General features: G+C 42.0%; 1 protein-coding gene and 1 pseudogene across 1 annotated transcript in view; one reads left to right on the top strand and one right to left on the bottom strand.

Moving 5' to 3' along the window:
• Nucleotides 1-352, bottom strand: part of LOC123946497 (protein MCM10 homolog) — a 37,359-nt gene extending 37,007 nt beyond the window's left edge. The window contains 1 exon segment of the mRNA XM_046011861.1: nt 139-352. Within this exon segment, the coding sequence (XP_045867817.1) occupies nt 139-352 (214 nt within the window).
• A 19-nt stretch (nt 353-371) lies between these two features.
• On the top strand, nt 372-21,196 carry LOC123946496 (annotated as a pseudogene).
• Nucleotides 21,197-23,395: the final 2,199 nt, after the last annotated feature.

Genomic DNA, 23,395 nt, shown 5'->3' with positions numbered 1-23,395 from the left:
TTCCCAGCGGGGGACCCGGCGTGCCCCCGGGGCTGCCACGTGACAATGCCTGCCTCAGGCGCTGATGTGGCACTGCCCCAGGCTTCGCGGCCCTGAAAGCACAGTCACAGCCACTTGTAAACAGGAGCACAGGGCTACCTGGAGCGCCCCGGGCGGGCGGGTGGAAGGACCCTAAGGCAGCAGCACACTGCGGCGGGGCTTGGGAACAACGCGCAGGCCAGCACCCTCTGGCTCTTCCTTGAGGAGAGCTCTGCGTGCTGCTCCGCCAGGGTGTCCGTGAACCCCGCAGGAGTGGATAGATCTCTCCCGGTTGGCCTTTCGGTGTTACTCTGGGAGGCGATGTGTGCGCCATCCGTGTTGGATCCCGGAAAATGTCACTAGAGGACACGGACGTCAGATGCTTTATGAATTGTTTCTCCTGCTCTGATTAAGTGTTCTCTTTCAGGGGGTACTTTGGGGGCGAGGAGGACACTGCGTGGGACTTCCCCGTAAGTGATGGGATTAGGCTCTTTGTTGCTGAGTGCAGGATCCTGACGTCCTTCCTAAAAATGATTCTACGAATGTCTCTTGTTACTTTTATTTCACTTTTACTACCAGCCACGATGTAGCAGAACCACTGGCAACCTGGAATCTGCCGCGGATCATGGTGATTATGTAATCTCATTTGACCAGTGGAAACTGCAGAAACCCAGGCCAGGAGACATTAAAACTTTTGACCAAAGACATTTAATTAACGGAACCAGTGGTTGACAAAGTGTGTTCCCAGGACCCGCAACAATAACATCCCCTAGAAACTGGTTAGACATGCGGATTCCCAGGCTCATGTGGACTCCACATACCCCGGAGTGGGGCGCAGCAATCTGTTCTCAATCGTTTCTGATACATGCCCACCTGCGAGAACCACCAACGTATGGGGGCTGGGGGTATCTGGAACGAGAATGAAGGTTTCCATTCTGGGTCTGGTCCAGTCTGGGACTACTATGAAAATTCTGGGGTGCCTGGGTGGCTCAGTCCCAGAGACCTCTCTTGATTCTGGCTCAGCTCTTGATCTCAGGGTTGTGACTTCAAGCCTGGCATTGGGCTCCATGCTGGGCAGTGAGTCTACTAAAAAAATAATAATGATTAAAAAAATATTCGGATCCTGCTGGTACTTGTCTAATAGTGTTGAGGTTAGAGCTTCTTTTTCATCTGTGTTTCCTAGAAGAGCACTATCCTATCAACCTTCCACCATGGTGGAGGTGTTCTACACCAGCACTATCCAGATCCATTGCTAGGAGCCCCATGTGGCCATTGAGCACTTGAAATATGGCTAGGGGCATTTTCCTTTTCATTCTCCTTTTTTCTTTTTTTGTAGATTTCATTTAATTATTTGGGAGAGATCACAAGTAGGCAGGGAGGCAGGCAGAGAGAGAGGAGGATTCAGGCTCCCTGCTGAGTAGAGAACCCAATGAAGGTCTTGATCCCAGGACCCCAGGATCATGACCTGAGCCAAAGGCAGAGGCTTTAACCCACTGAGCCACCCAGGCGCTCCTTCATTCTCTTCAATTTAGAGACAGACGAGGACAGGGACTCTGGTATTGGACAACTCTGCTGAAACAGTCAGTGAACGTGTGTGTGGTTGGGGCTTAAAAACAATCCTGGAAATCATGTGGGCTTCTCTTCCCAGCCTTACCTAGTTCTAAAGAGATGTGGGTTCTGGCATAAGGCAGTGGTCTTAATGCATAAAACACAATGCATTTTTTAAATGCAGAGATGCATTGAGAAGAAAACAAATATGACCTGTAATTCAAACTCTCACGGGCCATTATCAGTCAACGTTTTGGTGTGTTTCTTTTTTGTGCATTTACATAATTATAGTCATCCTGTAGAGATAGCTTTTTGCACCCATTTTTTCATGTTTACTAATATTATGTAGTTAGGACGTGAAACTTTTCCACATCATTAAACCAACTCTCCGAGGAAAGCAGTCACCGCCACCAGAACCCACAATGGTAAGGAGAAGAATTGTGGACTGAAATATTGCCTTCTGACCACCACATCTTGCTAGTTGCTGACAAAGGTCATTAACTCTTTGCCTAGGAAAATAGGATTACACTGTCCCCAGTTACATAAAGACATGACGAAAACATGAAAAAATGAGTTATGACATTCTTACACTCACTCCTAAGCTAAAGAAACAATGAAAACAATTGAGAAGAAGCAAGTAAATTTTCTATCATTCTCTGGATAGAAAACTAGAAAGAATTTCTAGCTCTTTAAGATAGTTAAAATTATACTAAACTATGTGGATCATACCTTTCATAGAGCCTAGCCACTATTTAATAGACTTTTTTTTTTTTAAAGAGTAACAAGTCTAATGTTTCTTGTATTTCAGAATGGATTCCCACTAAATTCTTGTATTTCAGAATGGCTTCCCACTAAATTCAATTTCTCTTTGGAAGAGCACATTTTTCTTACTGTTAGATTTGAACCTTACAATTTTTTTTTTTCTCCTCATTTTATTTTTTTCAGCGTAACAGTATTCATTCTTTTTGCACAACACCCAGTGCTCCATGCAAAACGTGCCCTCTCCATTACCCACCACCTGTTCCCCCAACCTCCCACCCCTGACCCTTCAAAACCCTCAGGTTGCCCCAACCTCCCACCCCTGACCCTTCAAAACCCTCAGGTTGTTTTTCAGAGTCCATAGTCTCTTATGGTTCGCTTCCCCTCCCCAATGTCCATAGCCCGCTCCCCCTCCCCCAATCCCACCTCCCCGCAGCAACCCCCAGTTTGTTTTGTGAGATTAAGAGTCATTTATGGTTTGTCTCCCTCCCAATCCCATCTTGTTTCATTTATTCTTCTCCTATCTCCTACCCCCCCATGTTGCTTCTCCATGTCCTCATATCAGGGAGATCATATGATAGTTGTCTTTCTCCGATTGACTTATTTCACTAAGCATGATACGCTCTAGTTCCATCCACGTCGTCGCAAATGGCAAGATTTCATTTCTTTTGATGGCTGCATAGTATTCCATTGTGTATATATACCACATCTTCTTGATCCATTCATCTGTTGATGGACATCTAGGTTCTTTCCATAGTCTGGCTATTGTAGACATTGCTGCTATAAACATTCGGGTACACGTGCCCCTTCGGATCACTATGTTTGTATCTTTAGGGTAAATACCCAGTAGTGCAATTGCTGGGTCATAGGGTAGTTCTATTTTCAACATTTTGAGGAACCTCCATGCTGTTTTCCAGAGTGGTTGCACCAGCTTGCATTCCCACCAACAGTGGAGGAGGGTTCCCCTTTCTCCACATCCTCTCCAGCATCTGTCATTTCCTGACTTGTTAATTTTAGCCATTCTGACTGGTGTGAGGTGATATCTCATTGTGGTTTTGATTTGTATTTCCCTGATGGCGAGTGACGTGGAGCACTTTTTCATGTGTCTGTTGGCCATCTGGATGTCTTCTTTGCAGAAATGTCTGTTCATGTCCTCTGCCCATTTCTTGATTGGATTGTTTGTTCTTTGGGTGTTGAGTTTGCTAAGTTCCTTATAGATTTTGGATACTAGCCCTTTATCTGATATGTCGTTTGCAAATATCTTCTCCCATTCTGTCAGCTGTCTTTTGGTTTTGTTAACTGTTTCCTTTGCTGTGCAAAAGCTTTTGATCTTGATGAAATCCCAACAGTTCATTTTTGCCCTTGCTTCCCTTGCCTTTGCTGTTGTTCCTAGGAAGATGTTGCTACGGCTGAGGTTGAAGAGGTTGCTGCCTGCATTCTCCTCAAGGATTTGGATGGATTCCTTTCTCACATTGAGGTCCTTCATCCATTTGGAGTCTATTTTCGTGTGTGGTGTAAGGAAGTGGTCCAATTTCATTTTTCTGCATGTGGCTGTCCAATTTTCCCAGCACCATTTATTGAAGAGGCTGTCTTTTTTCCATTGGACATTCTTTCCTGCTTTGTCGAAGATTAGTTGACCATAGAGTTGAGGGTCGATTTCTGGGCTCTCTATTCTGTTCCACTGGTCTATGTGTCTGTTTTTGTGCCAGTACCATGCTGTCTTGATGATGACAGCTTTGTAATAGAGCTTGAAGTCCGGAATTGTAATGCCACCAACTTTGGCTTTGTTCTTCAATATTCCTTTGGCTATTCGAGGTCTTTTCTGGTTCCATATAAATTTTAGGATTATTTGTTCCATTTCTTTGAAAAAAAAGGATGGTATTTTGATAGGGATTGCATTAAATGTGTAGATTGCTTTAGGTAGCATAGACATTTTCACAATATTTATTCTTCCAATCCAGGAGCATGGAACATTTTTCCATTTTTTTGTGTCTTCCTCAATTTCTTTCATGAGTACTTTATAATTTTCTGTGTATAGATTCTTAGTCTCTTTGGTTAGGTTTATTCCTAGGTATCTTATAGTTTTGGGTGCAATTGTAAATGGGATTGACTCCTTAATTTCTCTTTCTTCTGTCTTGTTGTTGGTGTACAGAAATGCAACTGATTTCTGTGCATTGATTTTATATCCTGACACTTTACTGAATTCCTGAACAAGTTCTAGCAGTTTTGGAGTGGAGTCTTTTGGGTTTTCCACATATAGTATCATATCATCTGCGAAGAGTGATAGTTTGACTTCTTCTTTACCAATTTGGATGCCTTTAATTTCTTTTTGTTGTCTGATTGCTGAGGCTAGGACTTCTAGTACTATGTTGAATAGCAGTGGTGATAATGGACATCCCTGCCGTGTTCCTGACCTTAACGGAAAAGCTTTCAGTTTTTCTCCATTGAGAATGATATTTGCGGTGGGTTTTTCATAGATGGCTTTGATAATATTGAGGTATGTGCCCTCTATCCCTACACTTTGAAGAGTTTTGATCAGGAAGGGATGCTGTACTTTGTCAAATGCTTTTTCAGCATCTATGGAGAGTATCATATGGTTCTTGTTCTTTCTTTTATTAATGTGTTCTATCACATTGATTGATTTGCGGATGTTGAACCAACCCTGCAGCCCTGGAATAAATCCCACTTGATCGTGGTGAATAATCCTTTTAATGTACTGTTGAATCCTATTGGCTAGTATTTTGGCGAGAATTTTTGCGTCTGTGTTCATCAAGGATATTGGTCTGTAGTTCTCTTTTTTGGTGGGATCCTTGTCTGGTTTTGGGATCAAGGTGATGCTGGCCTCATAAAATGAGTTTGGAAGTTTTCCTTCCATGTCTATTTTTTGGAACAGTTTCAGGAGAATAGGAATGAGTTCTTCTTTAAATGTTTGGTAGAATTCCCCTGGGAAGCCGTCTGGCCCTGGGCTTTTGTTTGTTTGGAGATTTTTGATGACTGTTTCAATCTCCTTACTGGTTATGGGCCTGTTCAGGTTTTCTATTTCTTCCTGGTTCAGTTGTGGTAGTTTATATGTCTCTAGGAATGCATCCATTTCTTCCAGATTGTCCAATTTGTTGGCGTAGAGTTGCTCATAGTATGTTCTTATAATTGTCTGTATTTCTTTGGTGTTAGTTGTGATCTCTCCTCTTTCATTCATGATTTTATTGATTTGGGTCCTTTCTCTTTTCTTTTTGATGAGTCTGGCCAGGGGTTTATCAATCTTATTGATTCTTTCAAAGAACCAGCTCCTAGTTTCATTGATTTTTTCTATTGTTTTTTTTGGTTTCTATTTCATTGATTTCTGCTCTGATCTTTATGATTTCTCTTCTCCTGCTGGGTTTAGGGTTTCTTTCTTGTTCTTTCTCCAGCTCCTTTACGTGTAGGGTTAGGTTGTGTACTTGAGACCTTTCTTGTTTCTTGAGAAAGGCTTGTACCGCTATATATTTTCCTCTCAGGACTGCCTTTGCTGTGTCCCACAGATTTTGAACTGTTGTGTTTTCATTATCATTTGTTTCCATGAATTTTTTCAATTCTTCTTTAATTTCCTGGTTAACCCATTCATTCTTTAGAAGGATGCTGTTTAGTCTCCATGTATTTGGGTTCTTTCCAGCTTTCCTCTTGTGATTGAGTTCTAGCTTCAGAGCATTGTGGTCTGAAAATATGCAGGGAATGATCCTAATCTTTTGATACCGGTTGAGACCTGATTTGTGACCCAGGATGTGATCTATTCTGGAGAAGGTTCCATGTGCACTAGAGAAGAATGTGTATTCTGTTGCTTTGGGATGAAATGTTCTGAATATATCTGTGATGTCCATCTGGTCCAGTGTGTCATTTAAGGCCTTTATTTCCTTGTTGATCTTTTGCTTGGATGATCTGTCCATTTCAGTGAGGGGAGTGTTCAAGTCCCCTACTATTATTGTATTATTATTGATGTGTTTCTTTGATTTTGTTATTAATTGGTTGATATAGTTGGCTGCTCCCACGTTAGGGGCATAGATATTTAAAATGGTTAGATCTTCTTGTTGGACAGACCCTTTGAGTAGGATATAGTGTCCTTCCTCATCTCTTATTATAGTCTTTGGCTTAAAATCTAATTGATCTGATATAAGGATTGCCACTCCAGCTTTCTTCTGATGCCCATTAGCATGGTAAATTGTTTTCCACCCCCTCACTTTAAATCTGGAGGTGTCTTCGCGTCTAAAATGAGTTTCTTGTAGGCAACATACTGATGGGTTTTGTTTTTTTATCCATTCTGATACCCTGTGTCTTTTGATTGGGGCATTTAGCCCATTCACATTCAGGGTAACTATTGAGAGATATGAATTTAGTGCCATTATTAGCCTGTAAGGTGACTGTTACTGTATATTGTCTCTGTACCTTTCTGATCTACTACTTTTAGGCTCTCTCTTTGCTTAGAGGACCCCTTTCAATATTTCCTGTAGAGCTGGTTTGGTGTTTGCAAATTCTTTCAGTTTTTGTTTGTCCTGGAAGCTTTTGATCTCTCCTTCTATTTTCAATGATAGCCTAGCTGGATAGAGTATTCTTGGCTGCATGTTTTTCTCGTTGAGTGCTCTGAATATATCATGCCAGCTCTTTCTGGCCTGCCAGGTCTCTGTGGATAAGTCTGCCGCCAATCTAATATTTTTACCATTGTATGTTACAGACTTCTTTTCTCGGGCTGCTTTCAGGATTTTCTCTTTGTCACTAAGACTTGTAAATTTTACTATTAGGTGACGGGGTGTGGACCTATTCTTGTTGACTTTGAGGGGGGTTCTCTGCATCTCCTGGATTTTGATGCTTGTTCCCTTTGCCATATTAGGGAAATTCTCTCCAATGATTCTCTCCAATAGACCTTCTGCTCCCCTCTCTGTTTCTTCTTCTTCTGGAATCCCAATTATTCTAATGTTGTTTCGTCTTATGGTGTCACTTATCTCTCGAATTCTCCCCTCATGGTCCAGTAGCTGTTTGTCCCTCTTTTGCTCGGCTTCCTTATTCTCTGTCATTTGGTCTTCTATATCACTAATTCTTTCTTCTGCCTCATTGATCCTAGCAGTGAGAGCCTCCATTTTTGATTGCACCTCATTAATAGCTTTTTTGATTTCAACTTGGTTAGATTTTAGTTCTTTAATTTCTCCAGAAAGGGCTTTAATATCTCCAGAGAGGGTTTCTCTAATATCTTCCATGCCTTTTTCGAGCCCGGCTAGAATGTTCAGAATCGTCATTCTGAACTCTTGATCTGACATATTACCCATGTCTGTGTTGATTAGGTCCCTAGCCTTCGGTACTGTCTCTTGTTCTTTTGTTTGTGGTGATTTTTTCCGCCTTGTCATTTTGTCCAGATAAGAGGATATGAAGGAGCAAATAAACTACTAAAAGGGTGGCAAAGACCCCGGAAAAATGCGCTGTAACCAAATGAGAAGAGACCCCAAATTGTGGGGGGGAGAAAGGGGATAAAACAGCTTCTGAAAAAAAAAGAAAAAAAAAAAAAAGAAAGAAAAAAAATTTAAAAAATAAAACAAATAAAAAATACAAAAAAGAAAGAAAAAATATATATATTTAGATGAACTAGTCAAAAAATGTTAAAAAAGAAAAGGGTAAAAGTTTTAAAAAATTTAGCAGAAGAAGAAAAAAGAAAAAAGAAAAAAAAATTAAAAAAAGAAAAAAAAATTGAAAAAAGAAAAAAAAAATTGAAGTAGCCGCAAGACTAAAGAATCATGGGGAGAAAGCTATGAGTTCCGTGCTTTGCTTTCTCCTCCTCTGGAATTGCTCTGCTGTCTTAGGAATTGAATCTGCTTTCTCCTTGATAGATGAAATTCGTTCTGGCTGGATATTTTGTTGATCTTCTGGGGGAGGGGCCTGTTGTAGTGACTCTCAAGTGTCTTTGCCCGAGGCGGGATTGCACCGCCCTTACCGGCGGCCGGACTAAGTAATCAGCTCGGGTTCGCTTTTGGGAGCTTCTGTTCCCTGAACGCTTTCCGTAGAGTTCCGGAGGACGGGAATGAAAATGGCGACCTCCCAGTCTCCGGCCCGGAGGAGCCGAGAGCCTGGGGCCCCACTCCTCAGTGCGCCCCCAGAGGACAGCACCCAATCACTCCCGTATCCCCAGCCTCTAGCCGCGCTCGGAGCTCACCCAGCCCGCGACCAGTTCAAGGTAACCCCGAGCTGAGAGTTCAGTCCTCGGCTCTGTCTTGGCAGCCGGCTTCTCCGTTCTAATAGCTGCGAGCTCTCCGACACTCCGACACCCCCGATCCTTCTGTGACCCTGCGGGGCCTGGAGCCACGCTGGCCCCGCGTGGGCTTCACCCCGGTTTAGCCCCTGGAGCAATGTCCCTCAGTGGAACAGACTTTTAAAAGTCCTGATTTTGTGCTCCGTTCCTCCGCCGCTTGCCGGGAGCCGGCCCCTCCCCCCGCGGTCTATCTTCCCGTCGTTTTAGATTCACTTCTCCGCCAGTCCTACCTTTCAGAAAGTGGTTGATTTTCTGTTTCTAGAGTTGCTGTTCTTCTTCTCTTCACTCTCCCGTTGGATTTGTAGGTGTTTGCAATGTTTAGATAAGCTATCGAGCTGATCTCCTGCTACCTGATGTAGTCTCAGGCTGCTACTTCTCCGCCATCTTCGAAATGAATGAACCTTACAATTTTTATTTGTTCAGCAGTTTAGTGGAAGGAATAGTACGTGGAAGAAACTGGTGAAAGCTATGAAGTAAAGAGTATGGGTCGAGTCTGGCCTGAGGCATTTTCTGCTGGATGATCTTGGACCCAGTTACTGAGCCGTGTGAGTCTCATTCTCCTGCTCTGGGCAGCAGGAAAGGTGATGAAGGTCTTGGGACTTCCAGCCCCTACTCTGGGCTCTGTGAAATGAGATGATGTAAGCAACTGTGTGTACCTGTCTGCAGCTGTGTGTGAAACCCAGTCTTCCCTGATGAGAGCTAATTCTGGGCAGACTGTTGTTTCTAGAAAAGGTTGACTCATAAATTTCATTTTATTTGCGTTAATTCACTACCTAGGTATCCCACTCCACTTCAGGGGCTGTTTCTCCTAACAGTTTCCATCCTCCACAATTCCAGTAAGTAGATTGAATTGTCATTCTTAACCATACAATGTGTATAAAGCATTTCCTAGTGGTAATTAAGATATAAAATACAACATCTTATGTTGTCTGATGAAAATTCATTATGTGGGGGCACCTGGGTGGCTACTGGGTTAGGCATCCAACTCTTGATTTTGGCTTAGGTCGTGAATCTCATGGGCTGTGGGATCCGTCATGGGTCAAGCTCTGTGCTCAGCATGAAATCTGCTTCACCCACTCCTTCTGCTCCTGCCCCTCCCCCTGCCCCCCCATCTCTACGGAGAATAAATAAATTCTTACCAAAAATTCATTACACAAATCATGTGTTGCTAGGACAAATTCTAATTAGAAGTAGGAAAAAATTTGAAGACGACTTTAATTTTATATATATTTTAAAGTTCAGAAAGAGGAATAATATCAGAGGTGTATAATCTGATTTCATTCAAATTCAGACATGTTTTATCTCATTCAAGTTAGCCTATGGCTTGTGGTCCTATTGCTATATTAGCTAGTGTCTTTGGTTTATCTTAAATTACCTTTGTAAGGGAAGACATCAATCTCCATGGGGTATTCTCATAGAGCCACATTTCCCATCAAGAAGAATGGACTGGGTGATCTGAGTTTGTGCATATGCTATGTGCTTACTTGGATTTTTCCCTTTGATTTCTTCTGAGAGCATATGATCAGACAATTTAAAGTATAAAATCTATTGAATTTGTCTCCTACCCAAACAACCATACATAGTCATTATCCAACAAATTTGAAAGGGAAGAAAAGGAATTAAGAAAAATCATTCACAATTCCATTACATAAAAGTAATCACTTAAAAAATGTGTTTTTTTAATTTATTTGCAATTTTTTCAAGTACCCTTTTTAAGATCTTATTTATTTATTTGAGAGAGAGAGAGAGACCATATGCACGTGAGAGATCTGGAACGGGGGGAGAAGCAGAGGGAAAAGCAGATTCCCTGCTGAGCAAGGAGTCCGATGTGGGATCCCATGAACCTGGGATCATGACCTAACCCAAGGCAGATGCTCGACCCACTGACTACCCAGGTACCCTGTGTTTTGGTTTTACACAAATCTAGGTGTATTTTATTATAATAAGTACTATACATAGTATATGTGCTTCATTTTCTTAAAAGATTCATTTACTTAAGAGAGAAAGTGCACACATTGCAAGCTGGGGGAGAGGCTGAGGGAGAGAATCTCAAGCAGTCTCCCCATTGAGCCCACAGACCATTTGGGGGCTCCATCTCAGACCTATGAGGTCATGACGTGAGCTGAAATAACCAGCCCATGCTTAACTGACTGAGCCACCCAGGGGCCCCAACCTCTTCATTTCTAAGGCCCGAGTCCTATCCCATTGAGTGGATATAATTAATGATTCTTCTATTTTTTGGTAACAGTAGTAGTTAACATTTTAGTTTTAAACTTTTTAAGAAATGTTCAGATTAGGGGCCTGGCTGGCTCAGTGAGAAGAGCATGTGACTCTTGACCTCTGGTTTGTGAGATGGAGCCCCACATTCAGTATAGAGATTACTTAAAAAAATAGACCCTCACCCCTAGACTTGTTTAAAGAAAAAAGTTCAGACTATTTGCTGAGAGTAAATAAAAAGTAGAAATGCTGGGTGGAAGAGTATGAGCATTTCTCAGGCTCATGATACATGTTGTTGGGTTATGATTTTTCAGTTACACTTATTTGTAATTCCTTTTTCTCCTTTAGGTATACTTGGGATAATAATGTTCTAAGCCTAGAACAGGGAAAATTTTATGAAGAAAATGGGTTTCCTGTCATTAAAAATTTGGTGTCTGATGCTGCTATTGAACGCTTTCGGTACAGTAACCCTTGGTTGTTTTACAAAAAAATGTTGTGTTTGCAGTGGGAATGTGAGTAAGATTAGCGTGTGTGTTCAGATATTTTTAGGTGATTGGTTCATTGGGAAGCAGTTAGGAACATGAGCTCTGCAGCCAGACTGGCTGGCTTTAATGTTAGCCAGACTTCTTCTGTTGTGTGTCCTGGAGCACCGTACTTTCTACTCCTCTGTTTTCACACCTGTAAAATGGGGATGATAATTGTATTTACGCCCTAGTGTTGTTGTGAGGACTGGATAAGGTGAAGTACACACAGATTCCTTTGAACAGGGCTTGGCCCATGGTAAGCGTGAGAGAAGTTATTTGCCATTATTACTCAGGTACACCATAACACAGACAGTTCCTCACTGTTCTGCTAGGCTAAGGAATAGGTGAGTCCCTGCAATGAGCTCTGGCCTCACAATGAGGAGACAGGGGCTGCTGCGCTGGTCATTTTCTCCTCTCCATCATCAGAACTACCCAGCCTCACCTGGAGGTCAGTCTGGTGCAGAGACACCACCCTCCTCAATCTCTGAGACTCTTTCCCCAGCACTAGCCAGACAGGTGCCTGGAGACTGCAGTAATGACATCATCTGCCAATTTAATTCTCTAGGAACGAATTTCAAAGGATCTGCAAAGGGGAGGTGAAACCAGAGGGAATGATGATAATGAGAGATGTAACCATTGCAAAATCATAATTTACTCCAAGTGAAAAGACGGTTTCAAAGATCCAGGATTTCCAAGAATATCTTCTTGGAAAGGAACTCTTCAAATACTGCACTCTCCCTGAGGTTCGAGAACTTTCCTGCGTTTTCTTTTTAAGTGAATAACGCACCTGCATGCTTGCCTCCGGAATTGCTTACACTTTATCTGGCCCCTCTGTTTTGTGGCTGGTGAGCTGTGGTTCTCAAATGGAGGCGGACATTTGGCAGTGCCTGGAGCCGTGTTGGGTTGGCGCACAGTGGGGACCGTGTGCTTCTCTAGGGGTAGATGTGGGCATGGTGGGTGGGTGAGCTGCTCATGGAGCCCAGGGATCCTATCGTGTGCAGAATAGTCCCCTCCCCCAAATGATGACTTATCCAGCTCAAAATGTCAGTAGTAGGCAGATGGAGAACCCTCCTCTTGAGTCTGGTCATTATTCTTGGTTGTAATGGGCAGGAATTCTGCCTTAGAGACAGATCCATTCTCACTGTGGCTATGGGCAAATCAACAGTAGGGACATTGCAGATCCTATTCACTGGACATCCATTTATTGTTTCTTTTGTCTTATGAACTGTTCCGTAGGGGTTAAGGTTTGTGTTCAGATTTTAACTCATTTTTTAAAAAATCAATATTCTTTAAGAGTAGTTCATTTTACAAAGACATCCACATAGTCCAGAACGATATGAGAGAAAAAGGAAAGTCTCCCAATCAAGCCCCACTCACTGCTGAGCTTTCTGGAAAATTCAACTAGAAGACTTTCCTGGCTATGCAGGTTCATCTGTCTACCCCCACCTTTCCTGTCACGTGGGAGCACACTGGTTGTCCACTTTACAAGTTAGTTTCTACACTTATAGTGGATCTTACACATCTTTCTATATCATGTATACATTAATCTATATAATACTTTTAAACCATTATGTAACATCCCATTGTATAAGTATATCAAAGTTTATGAACAATTTATTTAGAATGGATTTAAAGGATACATTGCATATAGTACATGCTAGAAATTATAACCCCAAGTGCTATTAGAGAATTTGCCCATGGGGGCACCTGGCTGGCTCCATTGGTAGAGCATGCTACTTTTTTTTTTCTTTAAGATTTATGTGTTTATTTTACAGAGAGAGAGAGGGTGGGGGGAGGGGTAGGGTCAGGGGGAGAGGGAGAGAGAAAATCTCAAGCAGACTCCCTGCTGAGTACAGAACCTGACATAGGGCTGGATCTCTGGACCCTGAAATCATGGCCTGAGCTGAAACCAAGACTCAGTTGCTTAGCTGACTGAGCCACCCAAGTGGATCAAGCATGTGGCTCTTGATCTCTGGGTTGTGAGTTTGAACTCCAGGCTGGTTGTGGAGGTTACTTATAACTTAAAAAAAAAATTTTTTTTTAAATGGGACACCTGGGTGGCTTAGTTGGTTAAGCATCTGCATTGGGATCAGTTCAGGATCCTTGGGTCCTGGGATGGAGTCCTGCATCAGGCTCCTTGATCAGTAGGGAGACCGCTTCTCCCTCTACCTACTGCTTTCTTTCTTGCTCTCTCTGACAAATAAATAAAATCTTTTTTTTTCTCATTTTAATTAATTTATTTTTTCAGCGTAACAGTATTCATTGTTTTTGCACAACACCCAGTGCTCTATCCAAAATGTGCCCTCCCTATTACCCACCACCTATTCCCCCAACCTCCCACCCCTGACCCTTCAAAACCCTCAGGTTGTTTTCAGAGTCCATAGTCTCTTGTGGTTCGCCTCCCCTTCCAATTTTTTTTTATATAAACATATAATGTAAAGGACCTCAGTGTGAGAAAGGAATCCATCAAAATCCTTGAGGAGAATGCAGGCAGCAACCTCTTCGACCTCAGGCGCAGCAACATCTTCCTAGGAACATCGGCAAAGGCAAGGGAAGCAAGGGCAAAAATGAACTATTGGGATTTCATCAAGATCAAAAGCTTTTGCACAGCCAAGGAAACAGTTAACAAAACCAAAAGACAACTGACAGAATGGGAGAAGATATTTGCAAATGACATATCAGATAAAGGGTTAGTATCCAAAATCTATAAGGAACCTAGCAAACTCAACACCCAAAGAACAAACAATCCAATCAAAAAATGGGCAGAGGACATGAACAGACATTGCTGCAAAGAAGACATCCAGATGGCCAACAGACACATGAAAAAGTGCTCCACGTCACTCGGCATCAGGGAAATACAAATCAAAACCACAATGAGATATCACCTCACACCAGTCAGAATGGCTAAAATTAACAAGTCAGGAAATGACAGATGCTGGTGAGGATGTGGAGAAAGGGGAACCCTCCTACACTGTTGGTGGGAATGCAAGCTGGTGCAACCACTCTGGAAAAGCATGGAGGTTCCTCAAAATGTTGAAAATAGAACTACCCTATGACCCAGAAATTGCACTACTGGGTATTTACCCTAAAGATACAAACATAGTGATCCGAAGGGACACGTGTACCCGAATGTTTATAGCAGCAATGTCTACAATAGCCAAACTATGGAAATAAATAAAATCTTAAAAATAAAACACATTTAAAATAATTTAAAAAAAGAAAGAAAATTTGCCTCATAAAAAAGCCTGTACAGGTAAGCCAACAATGATGTCCAGTCCCTTGGGCTGGGGCCAGGAGGGGATATGACTTCCCAACCTCAAGTCCTGCTCTGGAAATGGAAGTTGTGTGCATCCAGCAAGGAGGAAAATCTTGAAGTTAGAGGCAGCACAGGGTAGATTAAGCGCAACTGGGACATCCAGGTTTCCCACCCCTCTAAAATCTGAACCATGCACTTGCTGGTTCATGCAATGATTTTTAGGCAGCACGTCATGCTTTTAGTAGTTAGGTGTTTATTTTCATGTGTATTGGAAAAAATAACCAGCACATCCAACCTATGACCTCAGGAATATTATTAATCAGGATAAGACGTAAGTTATTTTGGAAAAATTATTGACTAACTCTACTGGGCACCTCTGTAAAGTAGGATAGAAATGGTAAAATGGCTCATGAGTGTCACTGAGGTTGAGAAAATACTGGTCAGAGGCACCTGGCTGGCTTAGCTTTGGGACCATGAGACCCTTGTTCTCAAGGTTCTGAGTTCGAGCCCCATGGTGGGATTAGGGATTTAATAAAGAAAGAAAGAAAATACTGCCAAAGAAAACTGCAAAAGTTAACACGCTTTATAAACAAATAAATAGGAGGCCTGACTTCTAGGATTTTGGTTTCATTTCAAGCATTTCCTGCTCAAGTTGCCAATATTCCTTCTACACAGGATAAAACAATGAGAAAGCAGTAGAATGTGCTTCATTTTTGGAGTCAGACAGAATTGGATATTCAATACCATCTATTTCATTGAATTGGTTAGGGTTCCACTGGCTTGGAAAAGCCTGTTTAATTCAGAGTGTTGCAGACTTGCTGTTACAACTTTTTCCTGCTTTCAAGCTTTGTTTGCAATGTTGTGAAATACTAAGTGGTTTAAAAAAATATATATATATATACACACATATATATATGTATATCTATATATTTGTTTGTTTGGAGGGGAGGGTCAGAGGGAGAGAATCTTAGGTCTACTCCCCACTGAACAAAGGGCCCAGTGCAGGGCTTGATCCTGTGACTGTGCGATCATGACCTGATCAGAAATCAAGAGTTGGAAGCTTCACTGACTGAGCGACCCAGGCGCTCCTACCAGGTGTTGAATGAAGGCATCTTGGCTCTTGTACAGGTAATTGTACTTTGTGACACTTTTGTGCATTGGATTTCTCATCAAACTTTTTTTCTTCTTTTCCCTTAGATTCTGAAATATGTGGAGTGCTTCACTGGACGTGATATGGTGGCCCTGCATACAATGCTGATAAACAAACCTCCAGATTCTGGTAAAGGGTTCTTATTTGTTACGAAGAAGCCCCCTCCCAAATAAAAAAAAAAAAAGGAAATGAGAGAGTTTAAGGTGTTCTAACTCTAGCTGTGTGTGTAACAGCTAAATTTGGATAACTAAATATATGTCCGTTTATTTGTCTCAAAATAGCATACATCATAGCAATAGTGAGGTAGAATAGCGATTTCAGATATTTACTGTAGGGTTATTGTTGGATTTCCGGATGACTGACTGGCTTGCTGCTCAAAAGTTTGGTTTAATAAACATGACTGTTCATATACTATAGGCTCCTATTATTATAATTATCATCCCTAAGCTTTGTTAACTATTCTCACCAATGATGGTATGAATTCTGTTTTCCTGATTGAAGATATTATTATTATCAAAATTAAAGCTTTTTTATAAATCACATACATCACTTGACTTAAAATGTCTTGTGCTTGCTAAAATGTAGCTCCTAAGATTTCACTCCCAGAGATTTGGAAGCTAAAACCCAGATATGTGCACTAAAAAAAATTTTTTTTAAATAGGCTCCATGCCCAGCATGGAGCCCAACATGGGACTTGAACTCACAATCTTGAGATCAAGACCTGAGCTGAAATCAAGAGATGCTTAACTGACTGAGCTACCCAGGTACCCCCAAGAATCTGCAATTTTAAAGCCAACAGCTCTTGGTCCATGCTGAGAAATTCTACTCTACTAGCAGTAATAAATTGGTCCTTCAGAATTCTTTATTGTTTTCCACGTTTTCTGGAGAAAAAGAGGCCAGGAGAGCTTTAAGTGACAAGGCTATAGTGTAGCACCACGAAATCTCCCTACCCTGGATGTCTTGCTTAGAGAGGTTGAGGTTGGGCATAGGGGAACAGTACCAAGTTCAGAGTGCAAAACAGGGAACCACGTAAATGTGGTTCTATGATCTCTGATTCTACATAGTGACTGTCCACCAAGTGCTCTTAGTTCCGGGAAGAATTTCTTGGAAGCCTTTTATTAATTTAGTTACTTGAGAGTGTTTGGGTCAGCCACTTAGAGGGCTAAAGGGGAACTTCAAATTTGGTTATTCTCTTCAGTTGACCAACCTTTTCTGGGAACATACTGGTTGTCCACCAACCAGAGTTACAAAGGAATAAAGCACAATAGAGATCATAACATGTTATGAGTTGCCAGAGAATGGTGTGAATCCCTGGCTGTCAGAGACCCAGAAGAAAAAGTGTAGGATCTGGAGTCACCCTGTCGATTTGATATTCCAGTTTGGTGCTTATCTCTCCAGGCTGATTGTCTGTAGTGTGGTTTCACGTCTTTGAGTTTTAGAGGGATAGTCACTGATCTGGTTTTCAGGCAGAGGAGATGAATTCTGAGGTTCAAGTGTGGTTTAACAGCAGGTTCTGTTTCAGGCAAGAAGACATCCTGCCACCCCTTGCATCAGGATCTGCACTACTTTCCCGTCAGGCCCAGCAATAACATAGTTGCTGTTTGGACAGCCATGGAGCACATCGACCGGAACAATGGCTGCCTGTGTGTGCTCCCGGGCAGTCACAAAGGCGACCTGAAGCCACATGCTTATCCCAAGTGGGAGGTATAAATCCCTTCCTTCCTTCTTTATCTTTTTCTTTCCTTCCTTCCTTTCTTCCTTCCTCCCTCCCTTCCTCCCCCCTTTTCTTTTTTAGGATTTTATTTATTTATTTATTTGAGTCAAACACAGAGAGAGACAGGGATAAAGGGAGACAGCTTATGATATTTGGTCGTGATACTTGTGAGAGGTGGCGTGGGCAGAGAGAGGCAGAAAGGGGGGAACACAGACATGGAGACTCTGGTGAGCACTAACTCAACATGCAGCTTGAATTTGTGACCCTGAGATCATAACCTGATCCCCAAATCAAGAATCTGATATCTGACTCCCTGAGCCAATGAGATGCCCCTAGAAGATAAATCTTTACCAGAATATTTATTGATTTGATTTTTATTTATTTTTAAAGATTTTATTTATTAATTTGACAGAAAGAGAGAGGTAACAAGTAGGCATAGAGGCAAGCAGAGAGAGAGAGGGAAGCAGGCTCCACACTGAGCAGAGAGTCTAATGCGGGGCTTGATCCCAGAACCCTGAGATCATGACCTGAGCCCAAGGCAGAGGCTTAAACCACTGAGCCTCCCAGGTGCCCTTTTGTTTTAATTTTAGATCAGATTCCATACGGAACTTTAACAATGAGATGGCATTTCCTTTCTTAGCAAAACATTGTTTTAGGTTTTGCAACCAGGATCAGGGAAAATTCAAAGATATCAGGTAGAATAATCATTTTTCTTTCAACAAGTTTTGGAAAGCTGACCAGTGTGGGGAACCCTGGTTGGCACTGTATAGGATCTACAATCATCAAGCCTCATTGCAGAGGTCAGACATAAACACCCACAACACCAGATGCCTGTATCTGCTGCCAAGTAATTCTTACCCACTGATTGCTAGATGTCCGGATAAAGACGACAGAGGAATCATCTCCTCCCTGCTAGAGAGACCAGCGAAGGCTCTGGGGAAGGATGAGCCGTATTCCATTGCCTGCCTGTTGCATGATTTATTGATTGAATTATTGAATGCTTTTGAACCCATGAATGGTGAGATCAAATCGGCTCTTCAAGTATGATAATCTTGAGATCTAGAGCAGGAGGTACTGGAAGTGAGGAGTCCAGAGGCAGAGATACCAGAGAGGAGACGATGAGTGTTGTAGACCTCAGACAATAATGTCTGAAACCCTCAGAAGAGCACGTGTTGTTCAGGTGGGAAGAATGCATGTGGGTTTTTTGTAGGAAGCAAAGAATATGGCTTTCAGGACTTCTGTCTCAATTAGTTAGAATTCGTACTCTGAGGAATGGTGCCAACTGAAATTATTTGAGTCTGCATTCTGATACAAAATCTGAAATTGTGAGATTCATAAACTGTTGACGTTTATGGAAAAGCTGAGTTGAGGTTTAGGGAAAGTTTGTTGCAGGCAACAGAAGTGGGCTGTGGCTGACTTAAGCCAAAGAGAGTGTCTTGGAGGGGCGCAGGCACATGCTGAGTCCATGGAAAGGCTGGCTGACTCTGGTAAGCAGGAAAGTGGGAGTGTGAGAGTGGGAAGTCAGGATGGGGCACCTGGTGGGGACAGTTGAACCTTGACCATGACCAATGCCTTTGATCGATCCTCTGTTCAGATACAAAGTGATGACAGTGGGAGGTCAGATTGCCTTAGCAGAGGTTACATATCCACCTAGCCAGGAGAGAAGTACACTGGATGAAAGTCCCAACTCAGTCGAGCAGGAAAGAATCCTTCCTCCAGAAGAATGTGGGACAGTCTTATGAAGGGGACTGGGATACTGTGGTCCCCCCATAACCATTACTTAAAGCAATAACTAACATTGGAAGTAGTTCTAAAAGGCACAGTGTTGTAATGTACTACTCTTTCTTTACTCTGGTTGTGACATGAGTGCTTTATGAGCTGAGGAAACTTGAACATTTTCTCTCTTCTGGCTTGAGAAAACAGTTTGCTTCCCAGAGGTACTCCTGAATAATAGAAGAATGATTTCGGCAAAGTTATGGGGGAGAAGAATATCATGTTGGGAAAGTGTGATTACAGATTCATGCTGGAAAGGGGATCTCCCATGTTAACTGCAAAATGCAAAGTTGGTCTAGATCTTCATTTATGATTCAGTAATGACGGATAAGTAGAAATTTGAGATTCTTCATTTGGTCCCCCAAATCCATGATTTTTACAACCAGATATCTAAGAAGTTTTTGTATATATATTTTTTAAGATTTTGATTATTTAGTTGACAGAGAGATCACAAGCAGGCAGAGAGGCATGCAGAGGGAGAGGGAGAAGCAGGCTCCCTGCTGAACGGAGAGCCAAACCTGGAGTTCAATCCCAGGATCCCGGGATCATGACCTGAGCAGAAGGCGGAGGGTTTAACCCACTGAGCCACCCAGGTGCCCCAAAGGTTTGCATATTTACAGTTGCTTTTAATAATCCTTTTATTAAAAAAAAGAATTTTTTATTTCGGGGCGCCAGGGTAGCTCAGTGGTTTAAGCCTCTGCCTTCGGCTAATGTCATGATCTCAGGGTCCAGGGATCAAGCCCCACATTGGGCTCTCTGCTCAGTAGGAAGCCTGCTCCCCCACCACCCACACCTACCTCTCTGCCTACTTGTGATCTCTCTCTCTTTCAAATAAATAAATAAAACCTTTAAGAAAAAAGAATCTTTTTATGTCTTTCTCTTGGCAGAACTTAGGAAACCTTTGCTTTTACTAATGAGGCATTGATAAAATTCTTAATCATTGGGTTCCTCAAATATAGTTTTGGTTCTCTTATGTGATCTAGGGAGGAGTTAACATGATGTTCTACGGGATTCAGGACTATGATGAAAACTGCCCCCGAGTGCATCTTGTGATGGAGAAGGGAGACACTGTTTTCTTTCATCCTTTGCTCATCCATGGATCTGGTTGGAACAGAACTCAAGGATACCGGAAGGTATGCATTCATATCACTGTAGTTTCCAACGATGAATACATTAGAACGAAAAATGTCAAGATATGTGAAACTTCATGAGATTTGTGACATTGAATGAAACTGGCGTTTAGTCTGGTTTATTTACTAGGAAATCTATTTGCTACCTCATGCTTTTTTTGGTCATATCAGTAAGAAGCCAGGTGAGCTCAGGATCCTCATCCTGCTGATAATGAATTATGAACATTCATAGAATTGCTTCAGAAGAAGAACATATTTGGGAGCCCATAGCCTGTGCTTTTGGAGGCAGAAACAAAGGCTGACATATAAAAATCATAAAATTTGGAATGTATATAGCTCATAGTAACCACTAAGAGGAAGGTTTACAATAGCTTTGTTATTTGGAAAACCATGATCAATTCTAAGCAAACGTTTTGAATTGGCTGCCTTGACGTCAGATTTCACAGGCAGCCATATTTTTCATCCCTGAGTCCCAGAAGTTGTTTTTAGCTTCAGAATGTTAGAAACACCTAATGATTTAAAACTGACAAAATTTCTCATAGTCCCAGACTTCTCGCTTCTCAAAAATTCAACAGATCTGACAGTACTGGGGACTTACATTTCCCCATAGAACATGGCTCTCCATACTACATATTGGGGAGTGTTGGGGGGCTGAATGAAACCTTCCTGTTTTCACACCAACTACCACTGTCTCCCTGAGGTCAAGGGTTAGTTTCCAGTTTTCATCTTCTATTTATTCATATTTCCATCAGGATGACGGGGCCATGATGAAGATGAGGCAGAAAGACACTCATCTGGATCAAAATTTAATGAGGGTGCTGTGTGTTGTGCAAAAAGAATGAATACTGTTACGCTGAAAAAATAAATAAAAAAAATCAAATATTAAAAAAAAAATTTAATGAGGGTGGGGGAACGGTGCAAAAAAAAAAAACAAACCCTCAGCATTCAAGTTCAATGAAATATTAGGGAAGTATTTAGAAAATCAAAACTAATTGAAAAAATATCCATGATGTGAGGTGGTATCTCCGAATCCTCCAGAAGATCGCCAGTTAGAATGGCAAAAATCGACAAGGCAAGAAACAACAAATGTTGGAGAAGTTGTAGAGAAAGGGGAACACTTGTACACTGTTGGTGGGAATGCAGATGAGTGCAACCACTTAGGAAAACAGTGTGGAGTTTCCTCAAAAAATTAAAAATAGAGCTACCCTATGACTCAGCAATTGCACTACTAAGTATTTACCCCAAAGATACAGATGTAGTGAAAAGAAGGGCCACATGCACTCCAATGTTCATGGCAGTAATGTCCACAATGGCCAAAATGTGGGAAGGGCCAAGATGGCCTCCAACAGACGAATGGATAAAGAAGATGTGGTCCACATACACAATGGAATATTACTCCACCATCAGAAAGGATTTGCATCAACATGGATGGGACTGGAAGAGATTATGCTGAGTGAAATAAGTCAAACAGAGAAAGTCAATTATCATACGGTTTCACTTATTTATGGAACATAAGGAATAGCATGGAGACATTAGGAGAAGGAAGGGGAAAATGAAGGGAGAGACATCAGAGAGAGAGATGAACCATGAGAATTTAGGGACTACTGGAAACAAACTGAGGGTTTTAGAAGGGCAGGGGGTGGGGTGGGGGAATGGTTGAGCCTGGTGATGGGTATTAAGGAGGGCACAGGCTGCCTGGAGCACTGGGTGTTATACGCAAACAATGAATCATGGAACACTACATCAAAAAGTAATGATATACTCGATGGTGACCAACATAACAATAAAAAAAAGAAAAGAATAAATAATGCATGATGGGCACAATGCCATCATTTTAAAGAAAGACTAGAATGGACTCTCTACCAACATGGCCCTCAGATGTGTGCATGCAGGAGGTATAGCCACAGTGACATAAGTAATTTGAGTGTTCCTGAGTTTCACTAATTTGGGCCTTTTTAAAAAAAGATGTTATTTATTTATGACAGAGAGAGATAACGAGAGAGGGAACACAAACAAGGGGAGAGCTGGAGAGGGAGAAGCGGGCTCCCCACTGAGCAGGGAACCCGATAAGGGGCTCAATCCCAGGACCCTGGGATCACGACGTGATCTGAGGGCAGACACTTAACCAACTGAGCTACCCAGGCCTATATTATGTTTGTGGTTTGTCAGGTTGTGGTAAGTGATTGCCTTCTGTATTTATTTCATTTATTTGAGAGAGAGCGAGAGAGCGAGAGGGCGAGCAGGAAGGGCGGCAGGCAAAGGGAGAGGGAGAAGCAGACTCCCTGCTGAGTAGGGAACGCGATGAGGGGCTGGATCCCAGAACCTTGAGATCATGACCTGAGCCAAAGAACGATGCTTAATGGACTGAGCTACCCTAGTGCCCCGCCTGTATTTATTTGAAAATGTCAGTCTTGCAGATATAGTTCCTCAGCTTTACTTGGAATAATGATATTAATTTCTGCTACATAGTTCTTTGTGAGTAATGAGAGCTCTTTCATATCTCTAGTCTTACTTTCTTCACCAAAACCCAGCGCATTAGTCATTCTCACTTTTTTAAATGTTCAACCATAATAGAAATCTATTGTTTTCTCAAAGTCCTAAAAAAGTATTTTTAAACATATATCACTTTATTTTTTTTCTTTTCAGCATAACAGTGTTCATTGTTTTTGCACCACACCCAGTGCTCCATGCAACATGTGCCCTCACTAATACCCACCACCTTGTTCCCCCAACCTCCCACCCCCCGCCCCTTCTAGACCCTCAGGTTGTTTTTCAGAGTCCATAGTCTCCATGGTTCACCTCCCCTTCCAATTTCCCTCAACTCCCTTCTCCTCTCCATCTCCCCATGTCCTCCGTGTTCTTTGTTATGCTCCACAAATAAGTGAAACCATATGATACTTGACTCTCTCGGTTTGACTTATTTCACTCAACATAATCTCTTCCAGTCCCATCCATGTTGCTACAAAAATTGGGTATTCATCTTTTCGGATCGAGGCATAATACTCCATCGTGTATATGAACCACATCTTCCCTATGCATTC

This window comes from Meles meles, chromosome 7 (genome assembly GCF_922984935.1).
Source record: "Meles meles chromosome 7, mMelMel3.1 paternal haplotype, whole genome shotgun sequence".
NCBI lineage: Eukaryota > Metazoa > Chordata > Mammalia > Carnivora > Mustelidae > Meles > Meles meles.
Note: the sequence above shows the minus strand (reverse complement) of the source record. Positions and strands in the feature narration are given on the sequence as shown.